The sequence below is a fragment of the Solanum lycopersicum genome, chromosome 12, assembly GCF_036512215.1.
Source record: "Solanum lycopersicum chromosome 12, SLM_r2.1".
In the NCBI taxonomy this organism is placed as follows: domain Eukaryota; kingdom Viridiplantae; phylum Streptophyta; class Magnoliopsida; order Solanales; family Solanaceae; genus Solanum; species Solanum lycopersicum.
In genome coordinates this window covers 3032705-3055984 of record NC_090811.1, presented here as the reverse complement: position 1 = coordinate 3055984, position 23280 = coordinate 3032705, and the positions used below count along the sequence as shown (strand labels likewise).

The 23280-nt window shown below is 29.5% G+C and overlaps 1 protein-coding gene and 1 pseudogene across 1 annotated transcript; one reads left to right on the top strand and one right to left on the bottom strand.

The window, feature by feature from the left end:
• Nucleotides 1–59: 59 nt before the first annotated feature.
• On the top strand, nt 60–10861 carry LOC112940420 (uncharacterized; annotated as a pseudogene).
• A 90-nt stretch (nt 10862–10951) lies between these two features.
• On the bottom strand, nt 10952–16407 carry LOC101255467 (serine/threonine-protein kinase STY13-like). The gene is made up of 3 exons (XM_004251662.5): nt 16242–16407; nt 14205–15167; nt 10952–11578 (listed from the first exon to the last, which is right to left on the bottom strand). The coding sequence occupies exons 2-3, from the start codon at nt 15071–15073 to the stop codon at nt 11242–11244; spliced, it is 1206 nt and encodes a 401-aa protein (XP_004251710.1). The 5' UTR covers nt 15074–15167; nt 16242–16407; the 3' UTR covers nt 10952–11241.
• Nucleotides 16408–23280: the final 6873 nt, after the last annotated feature.

Sequence of the window (23280 nt, the reverse complement as noted above, 5' to 3'; positions counted from 1 at the left end):
GGTGGTCGGATGAATCAAATATTGTAAGCTAGATTTAATGAATTTTTCCACTTTGAATCTAAGAAAAAAGTAATAAATAAGAAGAAACATAAGACAATTTTGGTGGTTGGATAAATCAAATATTGTAAAATAGATTTAATGAATTTTTCCACTTCTAATTTAAGAAAAATACTAATAAATAAGAATAAGAAAAAAGGCAAATTTGGTGGTTAGACGAATCAAAATACCATAATTATATTTAATGATTTTTTTCCACTTATAAATAAGAACAACAAGGAAAATTTGGTAGATGGATGAATCAAATATCTTAAGCTAGATTTAATGCATTTTTCCACTTTGAATTTTAGACATTACTAATAAATAATTAAAAAAAATAGTATTTGGACGAATCACCATTATATTTGAATCGGCACATCTTCACCTTCCATGAAAACTTATATCCCACCACTCTCCTTCTTTCTCAAATTCATGATAAGAAGTGTATTTCATATATTATACTTCCAAATATTCACAGGGACTTTCTACCCTTTTCTCTCGTGTTGTATGGCTCAAAGTGTAATATAATTTGAAATGCATTAAACAATCAACCACAACACGATCCCAGAGTAATTACAGTCCATAATGGAAATCCTCTTAAGCAGTGTCGCTCTAATTTAGTCTTCATAGGATTAGAATAATTAGATCATAACCTATCATAAACCCCTTTTATATCCATACTCCATAGTTGAGACTGAGTAATAACATCATTAACAAAATTTCAACTGAAAATGTAAAAAAAAAAGGGAGAGATAGATATCTGTGTATAAAGTAAAGTATTTTGTTTTTAGTGTTTATCATTTTGTGTCGGTTGAATATCAGCCATATGTAAAAAAGTATTGTAAAAGTATGTCGGTCAATAATAAAAAATAGGCCATTAGTAACAGTAAGTTTTTTGTTTTTTGTGTCGGCCAAATGTAAAAAGGCCAAGTGTGAAGTAAGTGTCGGTCATTTTGGCCAAAGGTGTAAAGTTTTTGTGTATAAATAGAGGGTTTTCCCTCATAATAAAATCATCCCCCTTTCAAATACATCTCTCTCTCACTCTGAATCCTTTTAATTCCGCTTCCACCCCACATTGGTATCAGAGCTAGCTAATAAAATTAATAATTATGGAACAATCTGGAGTTACAGATCTACAAAAACAGGTATACACTCTTAATTTATGAGTAGCTAAATAGATTTATTTCTGAAAATCTCTTGTTGATTATAATTGTTTATCATGTCTTAATAATGTTATAATAACCATCTTTAGAAGGTTTGCTACAGAAATATTCTTCGAATAAGTATGCCCAGACTATGCTATCCTAAAGTTGAAACCGAGTTGAAACCGGTAGGCAAGAAGGCCGTTTGGGGGAGTAAACAAAGTTGAGGCGCTGTTAGGGTAACTAATCAAAGAAAAAAGCTATAGTAGTGACTAGATGAGATGATTATTAAATCATTATTATTTCATAATAGGTAAGTATAATCCATTAAGAGGTCGGAAGGAATAAAACTTTTAATCAAAATGAATAAGATGAATAATTATTTAATAGATGATGATGATGATTATAAGATATTACTACTCTATATACTAAAAAATCTTAGTACTGATATAAAAAGAGAAATTTATGACAAATTGGTAACATATGAAATAATAGAAATAACAACCCAAGGTTGGACTGAGTTAACCATACAGAGTATACAAGATGAACTTTACTATGATATGTATGATTTATATGATGATCTAGATATATTTACAGATTAATGATAAATTACGAATACTTAAAATATTGGGTAAAAACCATAGAAAACATATATCTACTTGAAAAATTACTAATTGAAAATTTATTCGATTATTTAAGAACTCGAGAAGTTGAACATCTAGAATATATTATAAACAATGCTAATGAAATGCAAGGATTAGATCTACTTAAAAGAGAATATTATAGAAAGACATTTTATGAAGAATAATATAACACCAAGCAAAGAAACTAAAACAACAAGAACCAAGATAGATAAAAAGGTACGAAAGATATGGAAAAAATTAAAATCCTTGTACATAGAATATGAACTATCACAACTTACCAAAACAAACAATGATAAGAAAAACCATTTAATAAAGATAATTTCAAAAACAGAGTATAAATATGTATGTTATTTAAAAAAATAACATGGACAAAGAAATATATAAGCAACAATTGATAGAAAAGATAGATGAAAAAAGCAAAAAAATACAACATAGAAAAGAAAGATTAATAGAAAATATATTAGCAGGAGTATGTAATAAATCAATACTAGCACAAAGAAAAGTTATATTTATGTTAGAACTAGAATTAGATTGTCTTGAATATAAGTTACAACATAATATAATACATAAATTATAATGAACAAAGAAGAATTTGCAGTAGACGAAAAGACATATGAAAATCAAGACGGAATGATAATAAAAATAATATTTTCAAATTAAGGAAGAAGATATAAAAAAATAGGAAATAATCTATACTTGATGTTAGAAAAAGAAACAGCAAGATTAGAAGATAGTTTAACAACCATGATAAGAATAACAAAAGAAAATGAAGAAATAGACAAATCAAGAGAAATAAAAAAAATAAAAGTAGAAGCAAAACAAGAAGTACAACATTAAGAAGAAATAAAAAATACAAGAATAAACGAACTAGAAAAAGAATTAGCAAGGTTAAAATTGTTATATGAAAATAAACAAAAAGAAAAACAGATAGAAAAAGAAAAAGAATTAACAAATAAAATAAACGAGATGGAACAAAAATTAAATGAAGATCTTGAGGTAAATGAAGTAAATGAAATAGATGAAAATGAAAATGACCAAAAATCATAAATAAGTGACATAAGTGAGACATATACAGAAATTTTAGAACAGGTAAATAAACTAAAAAAATTAGAAATAAACACAGGAGATATGAATAGACCTAGTACGTCAAGAGTTAAAACTCCAGATAATAGTCCCAAAAATAGTCCTAGAGCTAGTCCTAGATGGACACCACCAACTTATTATACAGAAAGTTATCAGCAATCAGATAGAACTAACGCAATATGGAACAATAGATTAAATAAGAATTGGACACCAAAATCAATAAATGAACAATATAATTTTTTAGATCTAGATTGTGTTACAGACATAAATAAAGCAATATTAATGTGGATAGGAAATATATCTAAGCAACGAATAGATAACAAAATAGAAACAACAAAAACACCGAGATACATAGAAAGAACATTCGTAGGAACAACAAGATTATGGATAGAAAATCTACCCTCAGAAAGTTTAGAAGTACTTAGAAGTGACAAGAAAATAGATGGATCTCCATCAGCAACAAATATAGATATACTAGATAAATATGAGTCAGCAATAAGAAATGAATTTGGAGGTATGACTACAGATATAAGAGAACAAAACAGAGAAAAAATAATAAATAGACAACTTATGACAAAATTAGCTATATGTAAAATGTGTTATATAGAAGAATACACTTGTGCATTTAAAGAATATTATTACAAAGCAAAATACAATTTTGATGAAGCAAAAGAAATAAGAAAACAATATTTTACGAAATTACCAGAGTCATTTAGTACAAAAGTAATAAAAGATTGGAATGATGAAGGATTAGTAGATACCTTAGGAGCTAGAATAAAATTCCTATCTCAATGGTTTACACAATTATGTGAAAGCCAAAAAGAAAAATTAAAAATGGAAAAAGTACTAAATAAAAATTTAGCATGTTGAAAAAATAGAATGGCACCACAATTTGGATGTACAAATAAAAAACAAAAATCCAAAAGATATAAAAATTATAGAAAAAATAAAACTAAGTATAAAGATAAACAACCAAGACGAAGGTATTATATAAAAAATTATAAAATAAAAAGACCATATAAACCAAAGAGGAAAATATCCCAATGTACTTGTTACAATTGCGGAAAGATAGGACACATAGCTAAGGATTGTAAATTACCAAAAGATCCAAAAAGAAAACAAATAGCAGAATTAATCATAGACAATGAAAAATATATGCAAATAGAATACATAGACTATGAATTAAGTGATAACGACAGCATATATGAAGTATCAGATATAGAAACTGAAAATGAAGAAGAAAACTTAGATAATAAAATAGAAGAAGAAATATAATGTCTGAAAACGAAATAATATCTAAAGAAAATTATGAAAATGAAGAATTATCACACCAAAAGATTATATTTGATAATACAGTTTTTGAACAAATAAAAGGAAAAAAATTAGATTTAAGTGTTGAAAAGATACTTGAAATACCTACATTAAAAAAACTGGTTTAAAAGACAAAAAGAAGAATACTATGTAGTTAGCCAAAAAGAACACGTCATAGACTGTAAATATACAAGCGGAAAAGCATATATACCTATAATAAGCAAACGAATAATAAATAAAGAAATACAAGACATAAAAAATAAAGCAGCTATAAAATATGTACATTTAGGAGGAACAGAAACACTAATAAAAGCTTGTTTCAGAGAAGGAATAGATACACCCATTGAAATATATTTAACAGATGACAGAATAATACACCCTATAGAAAAAACTGTAATAAGTGCAGTTAAAGGAAATTTAATATACCAAAAATTTAAATTTATAATAAGTGCTAATTATACAGTAGCATTAACAGATACAAATATAGATAAATCATTGGTATTATATTGGAAAATGTCAGGAATAGAGTTAACACCAAGAAGTAAGGTATTCACAGCAAGATATAAAAATCTATATATATTAACAACAAAACATAAAATAACAGCAAAAAATAAAATTGATAAGATAAAAATAGAAAATCCTTTTGAAAAAATAATTACTGTAATAGATAATAATGACTATAGCTATAAAGAAATTGATACAGAAGGAGATTTGAAAATAGTAAAAGAAAGATTAAGCACCTCAAGTACACCAAATACAAGCACATTAAATATGTTGACTAGAGCTACCTCATCAAGGATGAGTACATCTAAAAGAAAATATGAAATACCACAAAATTTATTAGAAGAAACGACGCCATATCATTATTTTATAACGGGAATAATGGACCAAAGAAAATATAAAATCTTGATAAACACAGGACAAGAAGAAAATCATATAACAAGAGAGTTAGTATTAGAAGAAGAAATTATAAAAACAGGACACATATGCCCTGGATTACCTAGTGAAATAGTAAATACAAATGAAGAAACAACAGAAAAAGAAATAATTATAGGAGGAATTCCATCAAAAATACAATTTAAGATATACGAAGGAAACCATAATATCGCGTTAGGAATAAAATGGCTAGAGAAAGTTAAACCATATAATATAGAAAACGAACAATTAACAATAACATGTCAAAATAAGAAGATAATCATAAAAAGAACAAAATGAATAATGAAAATATATATACTCGCAAAAATTATCATAGAAGGATACCACAACAGATATTATACCCCTATGATAGATACAGGAGCAGAAGCAAATATATATAAATATAATTGTTTACCAGAAGATAAATGGGAAAAATTAAAAACACCAATGATAGTAACAGGATTTAATAATGAAGGAAGTATGATTAAATATAAAGCAAAAAATATAAAAATACAAATATGGGATAAAATATTAACAATAGAAGAAATCTATAATTTTGAATTCACAACAAAAGATATGTTGCTAGGGATGCCATTTCTAGACAAATTTTACCCACATATAATAACAAAAATACACTGGTGGCTTACTACGCATGTGGCTATAAAATAGGAGCAAAAAGAGTAAAAAATAAACAACGAAAATCTATGGAATGGATAAAAGGTAGTGAAAAAATAAATCAGGAAATGGAAAATATAAATGAAAAACAAATAACACAATTAGAAACCATTATATTTACAATAGACAGAGTCAGAATAATTAATGAACAACTAGAACAATTATATAATGAAGATCCACTACAAGGATGGGAAAAACATAAGACAAAAGTAAAAATTGAATTAATAGACGAAAATAGTATAATAACACAAAAACCATTAAAATATAACTTTGATGATTTACAAGAATTTAAAATACATATAAATGAACTATTAAAAAACAATTACATACAAGAGAGTAATAGCAAACACACAAGCCCAGCATTTATAGTTATAAAACACAGTGAACAAAAAAGAGGTAAAAGTAGAATGGTTATAGATTACAGAAATTTAAATGCCAAAACTAAAACATATAACTACCCAATACCAAATAAAATATTAAAGATAAGACAAATACAAGGATACAACTATTTTAGTAAATTTGATTGCAAATCAGGATTTTACCACCTAAAATTAGAAGAAGAATCTAAACAATTAACAGCATTCACAGTACCACAAGGATTCTATGAATGGAATGTATTACCATTTGGATATAAAAATGCACCAGGTAGATATCAACATTTCATGGATAACTACTTTAACCAATTAGAAAATTGCATTGTATACATAGATGACATATTATTATATTCTAAAACACAAGAAGAACATATAAGATTATTAGAAAAATTTATACATATAATTAAACATTCAGGTATAAGCTTAAGTAAAAGTAAAGCAGAAATAATGAAACCACATGTAGAATTTCTAGGAATACAAATAGATAAAAATGGGATAAAAATGCAAACCCATATAATATAGAAAATAATTACCCTTAGCGAAAATATAGATACAAAAAAGAAATTGCAATCATTTTTAGGATTAGTAAACCAAGTAAGAGAATATATACCAAAATTAGCAGAACATTTAAAACCACTACATAAAAAACTTAAAAAGGATGTTGAATACTATTTTGACGAAAAAAGATAAAGAACATATAAAAAAATATTAGAAAATTATGTAAAAAATTACCAAAACTATACTTTCCTGATGAAAGTAAAGCATTTACATATATAGTTGAAACAGATTCAAGTGATCACAGTTACGGAGGAGTACTAAAATATAAATATAACAAAGAAAAGATAGAACATCATTGCAGGTATTACTCAGGAACATATACTGAAGCACAAACGAAATGGGAGATAAATAGAAAAGAATTATTTGCATTATATAGATGTTTATTAGCATTCGAACCATTTATTGTTTACAATAAATTTATCGTAAGGACAGATAACACACAAGTAAAATGGTGGATAACTAAAAAGGTAGATGATTCAGTTACAACAAAACAAATAAGAAGATTAGTATTAAATATATTGAATTTTACATTTACAATTGAGATAATTAAAACTGACGAGAATCTCATTGCAGACTACCTCTCAAGAGAAAGATACAATGAAAGACCTATTGACTATAATGACAAATCTATGCCAAAAAATAGAAAAGATAGGAGCAGATGTACAAGATCTGAAAGGAAAAACTAACAGTCAGCAGCATGACTATAAACATGCGGAGCTACGTCGTTCGGCGGACGGTAAACAGCCAGAACTAGAAGGAGACGTTGGAAAACTCCAAAAAATCCATAACAAAGTTTGTTTAAATACAGCTGCAGGTACGAGCAAAAAAGATAGTGAGAAATCAAAAAATACAAATTTAAACCAACTATTCATAAAACCATTTATCCAAAAACCACAAGTACAGATACCCGTGGAACCACAAACATCCACATATGCAGTTAGTCTACAGAATGACAAAAAGAGATACAACTACATTACGCAGTCCTACATCAAAAACATATACAAAATCAAGACATATTTAAACTTGAACCCAAGATCTACGCAAACAAAAAACCCCGAAGAAGACTATATAACCCAGAAGTTATAGGGATATAACAAACTTATAGCACAACCTAAAACCAGTCCAAATTTAGTTAAAACATGTTATAGCTATGGACTACTAAATACAGTATATACATATACCGAAGAAGAAATAATTGGAATACCGGAATTACATAGAGCATTTGTGACATATAAGAGAATTACTAAAGGAAACCTATTTTATATAAAATTCTATACAGCACCAGCTGAGATATTATACGAGGAGATAAAGTCGCCAATACAAGTTGTAAAGATAGGCCTGACCAGAGATATGATTATACCGGAAGAGATAGAGAAACAAATCAAGATATCAAAGATAGAAATACCAAACTTTTATGCGAATAAAAGAATAATTGGAATAGCAACAATTATACAAGAGTTATCCAATAATTATTTAAATGGCAATGCTATTTGGAGTTATTATGCACGAGATCAAGTAATGATTTATTCGAACTCCAAAGAGCTAAGGAAATCAGATATGGATGAAGTCCAGCGATGGATTTTGTCATTACTAAAGCCAGAGGAGCAACCAACTACAAGAGCCTTGAAGAAGGAATTTATTTCAGAAGAGTTATTAGTAAGATATTGTAAACTTATCAGCAACAAATACCCAGATCATAGATGCTCCAAGTGTAACGGAGAAGATAACGTAATACCAGCAGTTGATTTGGGATAATGACAAAAGAAATAAAGCAAGCTAAATCAAAAAAGATTCATACAAGATAAAAAAAAAGGGAGAGATAGATATCTGTGTATAAAGTAAAGTATTTTATTTTTAGTGTTTATCGTTTTGTGTCGGCTGAATATCAGCATATGTAAAAAAGTATTGTAAAAGTATGTCGGCCAATAATAAAAAATAGGCCATTAGTAACAGTAAGTTTTTTGTTTTTTGTGTCGGCCAAATGTAAAAAGGCCAACTGTAAAGTAAGTGTCAGCCATTTTGGCCAAAGGTGTAAAGTTTTTGTGTATAAATAGAGGGCTTTCCCTCATAATAAAATCATCCCCCTTTCAAACACATCTCTCTCTCACTCTGAATCCTTTTAATTCCGCTTCCACCCCACATTGATATCAAGGAGAATTCACCAATTTCATGTAATAAACAGATTACAAGCACAGAAGATAGGAACACATTGCCAACTAAGAATTTAGATAAAAATGGAACTCAGAACGAGTCTAGGGATGCATAATTTTAGCTGCTTCTTTATTCTTCATTGACATAAACAACCATTTTGGAGTCATATTATTAGTTTACACGCCCATATTTTAAAACAATTGAATTCAGAAACCAAAATAACATCAGCAACAACATTCCCATGAAAAAAAATCTAATTTTAACTAACTTCATGTACCAACAAACAGACAAAATGAAATGAATATCTACAATGATTTTAGGTGCTTTTTTTAATTTGCATTGAAACAAAGATCGAAGATCAACTATTTTTAAAAATTGCTCAAAATAACACAATCGACAAGTTTTCATAGAGAGAGAATATTTATGCGGTCGCCGATGTTGCATTCATCCTTCTCATCCTGAGCCATGAAATCAGAGGTCCATTCGACATTGTTGTTCTCACTACCGGCTTCATCTTACTCCGTCGTCTTCTACGGCCTAAACCCTAGGAATCGCCGTGCTAAAATCACCGTTTACAGCCAAAAGCATTTCACTTCGAACGACGTCGTTTGCTTTTAAACCTCTTTGCATTCTAATGTATAATATATGAGTTATATGATGGCTTTTGCACCCACCTAAGTTATTTTCTTATACATTTTGACCCCTTAAATTTTATGACGATAACATCAACAACATATTCGATGTAATTTTATGAATGGGATCCGAAAAAGGTAAAACGTACATATACTAAGTAGAAAGTTATTTCCGAAAGACCTTTGGCTCAATTAACGCATACTATCGTAATTTAGGGGTTTGGAAAGGGTAAACTATACGCACACCAGTTAGACAGGTCATTTTTGAAAGACCCTCGACTCAAACAACACATGTTAAAGCAATTTGATTAAAAAACATACGAAAGTAAAGAGGACATAATAATTAAAAAAAAGCATCGCATTGTATTTGAGAAACAAGGAATACAGTACTAACAGTCAAATAATGTGATAATTGAAGCACATGAGATAAGGAGAATTAACAAAAATAAAGATATTGCCAATGAACGAGGAAATATATATGGTGCACCAAATTACCACCAAGCTTATTCCGTAAGAAAGTGAGATAACGCTGAACTATATACTAACCTTTTATTGTCGTAATATTTATGACCTTCATAACTTCGTTTCTAAGATCATGTCCTCTATAAGCTAAAAATGCATTTTATCCTATCTATAATCACTTCTCCCCTAATCAATGGCGTGTGTATTTGCACATCTCCCCTTCATATGTTTGAAATATCTTAAACTCACTTCCTTCGTTTCGTCTATTATAAAAAAAATCACTTAATACATTTTTTCAAATATATTCATTCATAATTTTATCTTTCCGATTTTACAGTCTAATCATATCCGCATTACACTAAAATAATGGATCCTTGCCATGATGTATGGAACTAGAAAATCCCAAAACATAGATAACCAATCTATGTCTTCGATCAAATTTGTACGTACCTCAAATATTTATTAGTTATCTACAATCTTCGATGAGTATAATACCAAGTAAAAATAACTATTTTCCAAGCCTTCAACATACGCTGTGAAATTTCAGAAGTAGAGTCAGAAAGAGGGTGGTGTGTATAAAGTCGTACCCCTACCTTGTGAAAGTATTCTGATTTTTTTTAATAGACCCTCGGCTAAACCATATCACAAAAGATATGAAAAGAAAATACACTAATAGGATAATGAAGAAAAGTAATAAGATAATTGAAGATTTAGAAGAGTGTCTATTTTTCAATAACAAGGCAAAAGAGTGACATTCATCCTTCAAAAAGAGTTCTGAGGAAGTTATGGTCTCCAAAATCAAAACTATACAATCTGAAAAGCTACCATACTTCAATACAGCAAGTTTGCACACTTGCCATACTGCTCTGGAGGCAATTTGTATTTTCTCCTGTACCTATATATCTCCTGTACTGATACAACTATCAGAGTGTAACACAAAAAAAGGAGGCTGCGTGCATAGATGAGCATTTCATGTAATTCAGAACCTGCTATATATTTGAACAAATTCAGCAAACAAAGCCAAAATCTGACATGCATAGATGCACATCAGATATCCTGTATTAACAACGAGTCGCTGTCTTAAATCCACGGTTTTAAGGAAAAGATACAAAATACAGGAGAAATGTTTAGTTTTTTCTCATAATTATAACCCTTTTTCTATCTGAAAAGAAATTGTGCCGAATAGATACACATGGCAGACTCAAAATCAGTTTTACCATTCAACATTTTTTTTGCCTCCAGTTTCCTCTTTCCCGAATCAACCTGTAGCGGTAGGATGAATGCAGCACCTGAAACGTGCCTTTCTGATATTGGTCATGATTTCTGTCTCAGCTGCCTCAAGCATCTTGACAACCTGAGAGAAAGTTGGCCTATTATTGGGGTCAGAATCCCAGCAGCAGGTCATGATATCAGATAAGACAGGCAAACAATCAATGGGGATTGTTGGACGGACGCCTTTGTTGACAACAGCAAAAGCAGCCTGCACAGCAGTCATGTTCTGGAAAGGAAGCAACCCAGTTATGAGCTCCCACAGAACAATGCCAAAACTATAAACATCAACTTTCTGGGTGTATGACCGGTGCTGGATCATCTCCCTACAAAACAAAGTCAAACATTGGTGGTCCACAACGAAACACGGATGCTATTGTTAACAACTTTGAACATCGTTTTTTTTTTCTGAAAAGAGAAGAAACCAGACACACTTGCCAGAAAATTCACATTGTTAAACAGGATAGGATCTGCAGAATGTGAATGACTAATTTCTCTCGAGTAAACTTGAAAAGTAACTTCATTTCTCAGTTAATCAGAATCAAAATTTGAGTATACTAGAATTGCATGTAGTGTCAGAGACTGGCTGTAGTCTCTGCACGTATACGAGTTTTACCAGATATTTAGATCTGGTCCCCACCTGCTTTGGCAAAGATCATTCAATATCATATTCTTTTTTGGCAAGATCATTCATTATCACGTCAAATTAACAAATGCAAACAGATTCGTCTGTCTATTTCGCCAAGGAAAGTCTAACATGCATACTAGCCTATTATCACACAGAGAAGAACTATATTACACTGCCACATCATCCACCATCCCAGGGATGTGGTGTTTCATGACTGCACTAGGTCACCAAAATTATCACCACTCACAAGGTCAACCTCCTAAATCCTTTCTGATCGCAAGCATTTCAACAACATTTCATTGCATCTTTATAGTAGTAAATCCTTCTATGTCTGGCATTACTTACTTCCTATAGCTAGTGCGCTTCACTTCTCTCTTTTTGCTTCAAAATCATGGACCTTGTCACATTTTGCATTTCTCGATTCTAAAAACACTACTCTCGGTAATTGGAGGTTTCAAAAAATGATTCAGTTTCATGAGAAGACAACTAAATTTGTATGTGTTTGGTACTTCTTATTACTTACCCATAACTTGTATGCTTCACTCCTAGCTTTACACTTCAAACTCCACGAATCGCCTTTTGCTTTTAAAAACACTTCTTTCCAGGAAGAATGCTCGGAGGTTACAACAAATGATTTAGGGTCATGAGAGTCAGTACTCCACTTCTGCGTTTCCGTAGAAATTGAGATAATCTTATGGATGGAACAAGTTTATGTAGCAACTCAATGGAGAATCCACATAATCATTGTAGATTCTACAGAACATCACCTAGACGCTTTTTATGCTTTTAAAATGAGGTCTCTTCGTAAAGAATGACCGAAGGTTCCAACAAATGATTAAGATTCATGAAAGATTGAGCGAAATATTCCACTTCTACCTTTCCGTAGAGATTGAGATGGTCTTATGATGTAGTAACTCAGTGGAGAATCACATGATCGTTGTAGACTCTAGTTTTTGTAAGGCCTCTCCTGGAATTCCTTTTGGAATCAGCCAAAAAAGAACAAACTTCTTTCCAACTCAGAGCTAGCAATTGAGTTATGGTGTAACCAGTTTTGTTTTTGAATTCATTAATAAGTCACTTAAATATAACAACTGCATAAATAAGTTTGGAGGGATAGAAGTGTTGAAACTTAATTATGTCTAAGAATAGAACTTATTTAGATTTTCCTTTTTGATAATCGAGAAATCCTCGAAGAGCACTAGTGCATGTCGATGATGATTTTGTGAAGTACTTGCAATATCCCCACTAACACAAGTATCAGGTGAAATCACCTAGTGTTTTTGTGCCTGTTCTAAGATTTGAACTAAAGTCTCCCATGCTTCTCTAAGATGCCTGCTAAAAGACCAAAATTTCCACCGCAATGAAGAACTTATCATCTTCATCGGGAGAATGCATCCAAATAAATAAGTGTCTTAGTTGACAACTCCCAGCACCAGCCACGTCATATTCCATGAACCTTATCAGCCCAAAGTGATTATTAACAGAAAAAGAACTTTTTTTTAAAAGATTAGTTCTTTTCCTGTTAATTATCACTTTGGGCTGATAAGTTCATGGAATATGATGTGGCTGGTGCTGAGAGTTATCAACTAAGGCACTTTACCATTTATTTGGATCAATAAACAGATATGAATAGATACCCACCAAGGTGTAAGGTTTAGGCATATGGGAATAAAGCACTACTTGTGTGATTTAACCCAAATCTCTGTGATTTGCACCTACTTCATTGAAAGCTAAGCCACATCCTTGGTTGTGAATAACTTGAATCAAGGTACAAATCACGGACAAGAAGGAAGATCAAAAGGATTGAAATAAATTGAAAGAGAAAATAAAATCGATCAACTCTTTAACCTTCACTAACAGGCACATAACTATGTTAAAAAGCTAACTGGAACAAATAATTTCTCCTCTTAGCAACAACAGCAGGTATACAATAGAAAATATAATCACAATCAATGAGGTGCCATCAAAAGGACATTCAGGACTTGAACCCATCAACCTCCATACTTTTCACTTTAGTTCTAAAAAATTTTGTTCCATAAAGGGAATACAGCATGCTACAACAACAACAACATACCCAGTGAACTCCCACTCAGTGGTGTCTTGGGTGGGTAGAGAGAGAGCAGGCGTTACCCTTCCCTCGTGGAGGTAGATGGGTTCTTTTAGAAAGATGTTTGGCTCAAGTAACACATATCAAAGGAGTTTTAAAAAAGAAATAAAACTCCGAAAGTAATGAAGACAGAGAGAGTGCTAATATAAGGTTCACCGATAAGCCCAAACTGGATCAAAGCGGATTAACAAGGCTGCTAAAGGGTCTAGATGCTTACGGAGCCATCCAGCGGTAAGTGCCAGTTTCTGGTGTCATTCCTTCGGTCAGCACCTCAATTCGAGCAACACCGAAATCTGCAATTTTGATTGACTTGTCAGCAGCAATCAGTAGATTGTCCGATTTCAGATCCCGGTGAATCAGATTCAGGCCATGCACATACTCCATCCCCCTTGCCACATGTAAGGCCTGCTTAATTGCTAACTTCAATGGCACAGCTCGGTTTTGCCGCCTTGTGAGGAACTGACGCACTGATCCCCCTCTTGCATATTCAGTCACAATACACCACACCATGGGTTTACGGCATGCACCAATAAATCGTACTATGTTTTGATGCTTCAAATTTGCCAACATCATGACCTCCTGCTGAAATTGTTGCTCCATAAGATTAGCCCTCTCAAGATCATTTTCTGGCCTCTCCAGAAGCTTGATGGCAACATCTTCACCATTATAAGTTCCCTTATACAGTTTCCCAAAAGATCCTTGAGCAAAAGCTTGTCCAATGGTAAGCCTCCTCAAGTCAATTGTCCACTCATCATAAATCTCAAGCCCAATGGTGGGGAACTGAGGATCAACCAAGGCTTGAGCGAGGGCATCATCGCTCAATCTAGAAACTCTCCCCCTGACTACGCTAGCAGCAACAGAATAGTTATTGTGGATGTGGTTGTACTGGTGGTTTAAAATATGAGTGTGAGAATCATTTGATCCAACACTGCTGTTATCAACCGACATTGTAACAGAACCTCCAGCATTGCTCATCCCATAACTTTCCGTAGACATGTTTGACCCCTCGCCAAGCTTATAGTAAAAGTTCTGCGACAGGTTTTGATTCAAGTCTGTAAGTCCAACAGATTTTGGAGCCTCCATCATTTTTTCTGATGAGGCAGCTACAGCAGAAAAGTTTCAATCCGACTTATTTCTTTTGCACGGGGATTTCTAGAATCAAACCACACCTCCACAGACCCTGCAAAATATGAAAAATGTAAAAGGTTAGGTACATCAAAAATCAATTCTTCTACATAGACTGACAGGGTCAGCTACTTTCAACTCTTCTTTTTTATATCAACTTGGTGTCCGCAGCTTGCATGCACCTCGACTAATTCCACGAGATAATGTACCTTTCCACTCGCAACAAGTACCAAGCAACTCTATCTAACAAGGCTAGGACAGATAGAAAGAAATCGCCTAATGTTTTTTGTCTTTGGGGTATTCAACCTGAGACCTCATGGATGTCACCCCTACATTTTTCTTCCAATTACAGGGGGTAAATTTCATGTAAACAAATATAGGGTTTTTCATTTCCAAAAAAAACAAAACATCACCATAAGCCAAAAGAATCCAAACTATAAGCATAAACCAATATGATAAACTTCCCAAAACCATAGAAAATGAAAGAGATAAACAACTCCAAATTGAACTTTCACCCCCTACATCTACATATTTCTTCCAATAATGATAGAACAAAAGGTCATCATTCTAATCAGGGGCGAAGCCACCTTGGTATCGAACCCCCTTCGGCTACTCCGTGTGTCTATTTTTACAATTTTGAACCCCTTATTGAAAATCCTGGCTCCGCCACTGATTATAATATCTTTCATTTTTTATTAGTTTCAGACTTTACCAAAAATCAAACAACCAAGACGAATTTTTCTGTTTCAATTCCAAATTAAACAAAACATGTTTTCATCTCCAGCTCAAACTACTTCCCTAAGCAAAAAAGCTCCAAACCTAAAACATAAAACCCATAAATATACACATCAAACCAACTCCAAAATCACAAAAAACTCCAAATTCAACTTTCCCACCTACATTTTTCTTCCAATTATAGGGTTGGGGGGGGGGGGGGTCAATTCCTAGTAAAACAAAAGTTCACCATTTTCATCTCTAACTCAAACTACTTCCTTAAGCAAAAAAAAAGCTTCAAACTTTAACTCCAACATCACACACAAAAAAAACTAAAAACTTTAATTAAATCACGGAAAATTCAGAAAAAATGAATGATCAACGGGCAAAATTAAGGAGCAAAAAGCAAATTTACCTCGATTGTGATTATAAGTTTATAATTCTACTTGTTTTCCGACGCCGATCAACTTTCCGACCACCGGAGCTCCGGAGAAAAATCAAAGTAAAAAACTAAAGAGAAGTGAACACAAGAAAAATAAACACACGGAGAGGAGTATTGTATGAAATGGAAGTTTATGTGGAGCCTACTTTTTTTTTTAAGTTCCATTTATCAAAGTCCGTTTTATTTCGATTGAGCATCTAAACACAACACGTAAAAATATTTTTATCGTACACTAATTTAAATTTTGAGATGAAAAAAGAAAAATGTGTAAACTCAAGTTCGATAATGTAAATAAGTTAATTATAAATTGAACTTTGATAGAAATTGTTGTAAAAATCTCAAATTTTGTGCAAGACTAATTTCTCATGCATTGTTTAATGACGTATTCTAAAGATATATAGGTGCCTAAGTGGACATCATAAATATTACATCATTATAATAAGGGAAAAGGCTCAAATATATCATTGAACTTTCAGAAAAAGGTTAATTTATTATTCGTTTAAAGTTTGGCTCATCTATGCGTTCAAGAAAAAGTCTCATTCATGACATTATTTTTTACAGTGGTTTTGTAAAATCATTTTTGACACGTGGCCAATTGTAATTTGGTCACGTCATCAATTTTTTAAATAAATTCAAAACAAATAAATTAATGGCATGAATGAGCTTTTTCTTTAACGGCAATGACATAAATGAGCTAAACTTTTAATGAATAACAAATGAGCCTTTTTCGAAAATTTAATGGCATATTTGAGCCTTTTCCCTTATAATAATAACTTGTCCAACTTAACAGTTATATATCTTTAAAATGCATTATTAAATAGGAATTAATAAATTTTACCCAAAGTAATTTGATCAAAGTTTAAATATATTTCGTGCTTTTTTTTTCTTTTGAAATAGGTTGTGCTTATATTTAGTTATACATATAAAGAATAGAGAAAATTTCATATATGGCAAACTTATTTGATTAAATAACATTATATGGGTATAGTTTACCTAATTACATTCTATGGGTATGGTTTAGTTATTTTAGGTATCTTTAATTTTGTATATAAGGTTTCTTTTGTTTTTTATTTATATAATTTTATTTTAAAAAGTGGTTTGTAACTGAAGCGTTAAATATGTTAACAATAAATATAGATAATGCCATAATTTAAGGTAAACGTCCCTTTTTTTAAGGTAAACATTCAAATTCATATTTTTTTTCAAAAAAAATAAGAATTATATAGCAATTGAAACAAAAGATAAACTTTTTTTTTGCTGTTTATGAAACAACATTCATCAAATTTTTTTTGTAATCGAATTCAGGTAAGTGTTCATTGGATGAAAATTCATGTTTATTATTGCAATAATTATACAACGTTCTATTGGATTTACAAATTTTGATTTATGTGCGTTCGTTATTGTGGTGTCGTATTTTATTTTTTTTGAAAACTGGTTTCAAAATATGATTATTTTAAGCAGAAGTTTCGTACTATATAATTATTTACTTTTTGTTGATGTAGTATTTGTATATTATAAAGAAGATCAGTGTAAGCGAACACAAGTAATCGTTGGTGATAATTGTATATAGCCATAAAGTAAGTGTTTTGCTTTTGATACAATTATATACTTTTTTGATGTAGTTTTTGTATATTTAAAAGAATATCAGTGTAAAATCAATTCAGTAATTTGATTATATAATAGTGTTGTATTAATTGTATATATGATCTCTTTGAATGATTTGAAATATATTTTTTTTATAATTGTACAGATAATGGCTTCATTGGCTATTTTTGTTATGCATTCTAGTTAATATGTGTACATGAATATAGTAGTTAAACATAGCAATATATACAACTGTCTAAATGACTTTGTATATACTCCAATAATATATAAACTTAATATATACTAACTTCAATAATTTATATATAACTACTAAAATATATAAATTACAATCATATATGAAATTTTTCCATCTGTATAACTAAATCCAATTACTTTGTGTATATATGTATACAAAAACAAAAATAATAATGAGCCTTGAATATACAATCCGCTACAACCACTATTAAAACTTAGTATATATGTATACAAAAACAGTCAATTTTGAAAACAGTCATGGACATATCAATTTTTGTATATGTATATAAACTTAATATATACTAACTTCAATAATTTGTATATAACTAATAAAATATATAAATTATAATCATATATGAAATTTTTCCATATGTATAACTAAGTTCAATTACTTTTTGTATATATATACAAAAAATAAAAATAATAATAAGCCTTTAATATACAATCTGCTACTACCACTATTAAGACTTAGTATATTATTCATTATACATAACTTAAAGTATGTATAAAGTAATCAAATCCACAGACACATATACAAATATATAACTAAAACATGTCTGTACTAAACATGCAATATACTATATACAATTACGTGATTACAAAATTTACTTAAGCAATAATTTTTTGTATATTGACATCTAAGTAACAAAAAAATTGTATCTAAATTTGTGTTTTAAGCCACTACCTCATAATTATGATGTTTTTCAGATCCGTCAACTTCACATGCATTTTCATCTGAATCAATGTTTACTGCTTTCCTCTTTCTTCCTCCTTGTACAATTTTAATGCCTCTAGCTTTAGCATTGTTAATAACTTCTTGAACTGCCCTAGGGTCATATTTTTTCTTTGATCTCAATTCTTCCATTGTTTGTTCATGTTGAACTTGTTTTGATTTTACCATAGACCCTACATCAACCCCAAAATCTTGAGTTAAACCCATTGAAAACGATGGTAAATTGTCAACAAAATTGACATGCAATGGAATACCTCTGATAATCCTCATAGATGAAGATGATTCATTCATTATGTGACTAATTTGAGATCTAATAAGAACAAACAATCGATTATTTCATCAAATAAATATAAAAAAAACGTAAGAAACACAATACATATAGAATTGTTGAATAAGAAAAAAAAAGAAAGGAAAACGACTAAAATTTAGGAGTACCTACGAAAATTGAATTCAACTTCGGGAGGGAGTAATTGAATTTTGGGCAACTTGAAATTCAAATCGGATAGAAGTATTAATTGTAGGAGAAAAAGGTGGAATATGAATAAGAGAGATAATATTATAGTGTAAAATTATATACAAAATTTTTTAAAAAAAAGATTTTTATACTATTGGTTATATAATAGGTGGTGGACCCCATTAATTATAGCAAAAAAAATAAACTATAATTATAGAAAGTAAATAAATTAAACTATACCCCTATTATATAATTATTTAGGAATGTTTGCCGTTCCATATAATTTTCCCTAAAGAATATACTCATAATTATCATGATAAAAATAGAATTAATAAATTTTTCCACTTTGAATTTAAGAAATTAGTAATAAATTAGAATAGACAAATTTGGTGATTGGACAAATCAAATATTACTAGCTAGATATAATGAACTTTTTCATTTGAAATTAAGGAAAATACTAGTAAATAAGAAGGAAAACAAGGCAAATGTGGTGATTGGATAATTAAATATCATAAGCTTAATTTAATAAGTTTTTCCATTTTGAATTTTGAAAAAAATATCAATAAATAGGGGAAAAAATGAGACAAAATTAGTGGTTAGATGAATCAAATCTCGTTTATTACTAATAATGATAATAAACACATGTTACTTTCCTTTTAAGTTTTGTTATATATATATATATATATATATAAAGAGGGGAAAAAGGTCTGATATACCCCTCAACTTTGTCATTTAGAGCTGATATACTCCTTGTTATGAAAGTGGCACAGATATATCCCTACTTGTAAACAAATGGCTCACATATACCCTTTTTCTCTAACGGAAATGAAAAAAAAATAATCTAAATTTTAATTATTTTTTTCTAAAAAATATAATCCTATATGAGTAAATTTAATCCTCGTCAAACATATTTTTTTTGAATATTTTTTGTTTCAATGAGTAATTTATAATTATTATTTTGAATCAAATTTACTTATGTTTCACTAATATTCTTGTAAAACTCATTGTAGATGATCAAATTTTTTCTTCGAATACAAAATTAAATTACAATACACACAAAAAAAATAGTTTAATTTTTTCTCTCTTTAAACTAAGGAATGTAAGAAAAAAACAAAATAAGAATAAGAAACTCAAATAATTATAATAAAAGAAGTAAAAAAATAATTTATGTATGAAAAAAATTAAAATATACCTTGAACTTTGATAGAAGAATCATATATACTCCTAAATATTTTTTTTTAAAAAAATAGAACTAATAAATATAAATTTAAAATTAATTTTTTAACTTCCCTTAAATGAAGGGTATATGTGAGCCATTTTGTAACGTCAGGGGTATATGTGAGCCGTTTGTATAACGGTAAGGGCATATATGAGTCACTTTTATAACGAGGGGTATATCAGCTCCAAATGACAAAGTTGAGGGGTATATCAGACCCTTTTCCTTATAAAGAGAGATAATTTATTGTAAGAAAAATGACACTAAAAATGTGACATTTAAAATGTGAATGTTTATTTGTAGTTAAGCTGAATTGAATATAATTTTTTCCACTTTGAATTTTTAAAAAGTATTTCTAAACCTAGAAAAAGGGTCAAGACAATGTTGGTGATAAGACAAATTAAACATGTTTAATTCATGAGTAAACACATTTTACTTGTTTTTTTAATTTTGTTATTTGTAATCAAATAGGTTTTTTCAATATTTCTTCCCTATCATGATTTAAATAAGGAAATACTAATAAAAATAATAAATAGAAGAAAGAACCATATAAAATGATGATTGGACCAATTTATATATTCACCAATACACATAATTTACTTATTCCTTGATTTTATAACATATCATAATTTTAAAAAATATTACAAGGATGGCATCATTAAATTAGTGGAATAAAAAATACGATATTAATGAAAATGAAACGAATACTAGTCATCGAAGCTATGAATTTTGTTGTGGCTAAGTTTAGGATCTAATAGAATCGTTAATGAATTTTTGAAAAATAAAATAAAATAGTGAATTAGCATGATAAAAAATATTTAAAACTTTAAATTTTTATTTTATGACACCGTAATATCAAAAAAAGAAATAGCGTAAAGTCCTAGATTATGGGGGCCCAACCTAGCCAATTTTGGGGCCAATTGATTTGTTCATATAATTTTCAAAAAAAACCTGATGAATACTTAAAATCCTAAATTCCTATTTCGTAACATTGAAATATCGACTTAAAATATTATATTTTTATTTCGTAATATCAAATCACACACACAAAAAAAAAAGTTATTAATAAAAATATAGAATTATTATTAATTTTCTTATCAAGGAAACATAAAAAGTAGTATTCACATGTTAAATGTCATGTGAGCATTAGTTTCTATATAGGCTCTATCTAAATTATAAATATTTGATCTTTGACTAATGTTACCTATGTACTTATATATATTTTTATGTTCATTAATTAATAAGTCAAAATTTCATGTCTAATAATGAAGTGATTTACGAGCAACAAGGACATTTTAAAAAGTATTTTCGAGGACAACTATATAAGTGATATCTTTTTAATAATTTAGAATACTATAATTCTGAAGTTAAAAAGAATTGTGAACTATGAATAATAAACGACAAAGTTTATAGCTACTTATAGCTTTATAGTGTTGTGATATTCTTTGACGACATGAAAACGTAATAATGTAACATTTTTTATTAATAAGTGTTTATTTAATTATTATAAAACTTTTCGATATGAATTCAAATAATTTAATCGAATTGTAATAAAATATTATATTAAACTTGACTCGAAAGCAATAATTTGAAAGTTTATATATATGATCCATCCATGTAACATAGTTGTGTCAATTTAATTTATAATTGTTCAATTAATTTGATATGGAACAACATGACGATACCTACTTTTTATGGAATATAAGTCGAAAGCAATATTTTTCAAACTTAGCATCTATTTACAATATTCGAATATACCCAAACATATTATAAATTTCACTTAAAAGATAAATATGGGAATATATATATATATATATATATTCACGATTGAAGTATTAAATATTAATTTAATCATCTACAATTCTTTCGAAATATTCAGAGATTGGTTAGATTAGAAAGAGTCAAAAACGAAATTTTCACCTAAAGAAGTAGATTGATGTAGCAGTAAATTCAAATACAAAGAATTCATTTGAATTTTCATTGAAAAATCACGTTATATATGTATGAGGCAAAGATCTCTTAAATTAAAGAATATTATTAAATATTTTAACAGAATTTATTAATAATAAATTTCGTTGTAGCACGCAATTTTCATCTTTATTATTTTAATTCAGGTTCGTACCCGACAACGGAAAATCCTTTTTGAAAATTATATTCTTGCAACTTTGCTTCGGAAATATTTTTTGTGAGATAATCGAAAATAATATCTCGTGAAAATACATATCGTTTAAATATGGACTAATGAAAAATAAATGCTTAAAATATTTGTCTTCCATTAAATATTTTACATTTAATCAATGAATTCATAACAGACATGTAGACGTTAAACATTCACAATAATCATTTACTATGTGAACACTTAATGTAATAGGTTATCCTTTGGCACGAACATGCAAAACATCTTAGTAAAAAATTGCATAAATTAATATCAGTTATGTAACGATTTTAGCTCGCATAAATTAGTACATAGATTCCACGTAACATGATGTTAGTATTTATTTATCTCGGAAAACAAAAAAAAAAGGTGGTCCTGGCTACTTTGCATAAATTAATATCAGTTATGTAACGATTTTAGCTCGCATAAATTAAAACATAGATTGCACGTAATATAATATTAGTATTTATTTGTCTCGGAAAACAAAAAAAAAGGTGGTCCTGGCTACTTTGCATAAATTGATATTTACATAACGATTTTAGCTCGCATAAATTATACATAGATTCCACGTAACATAATGTTAGTATTCATTTGTCTCGGAAAACAAAATAAAGG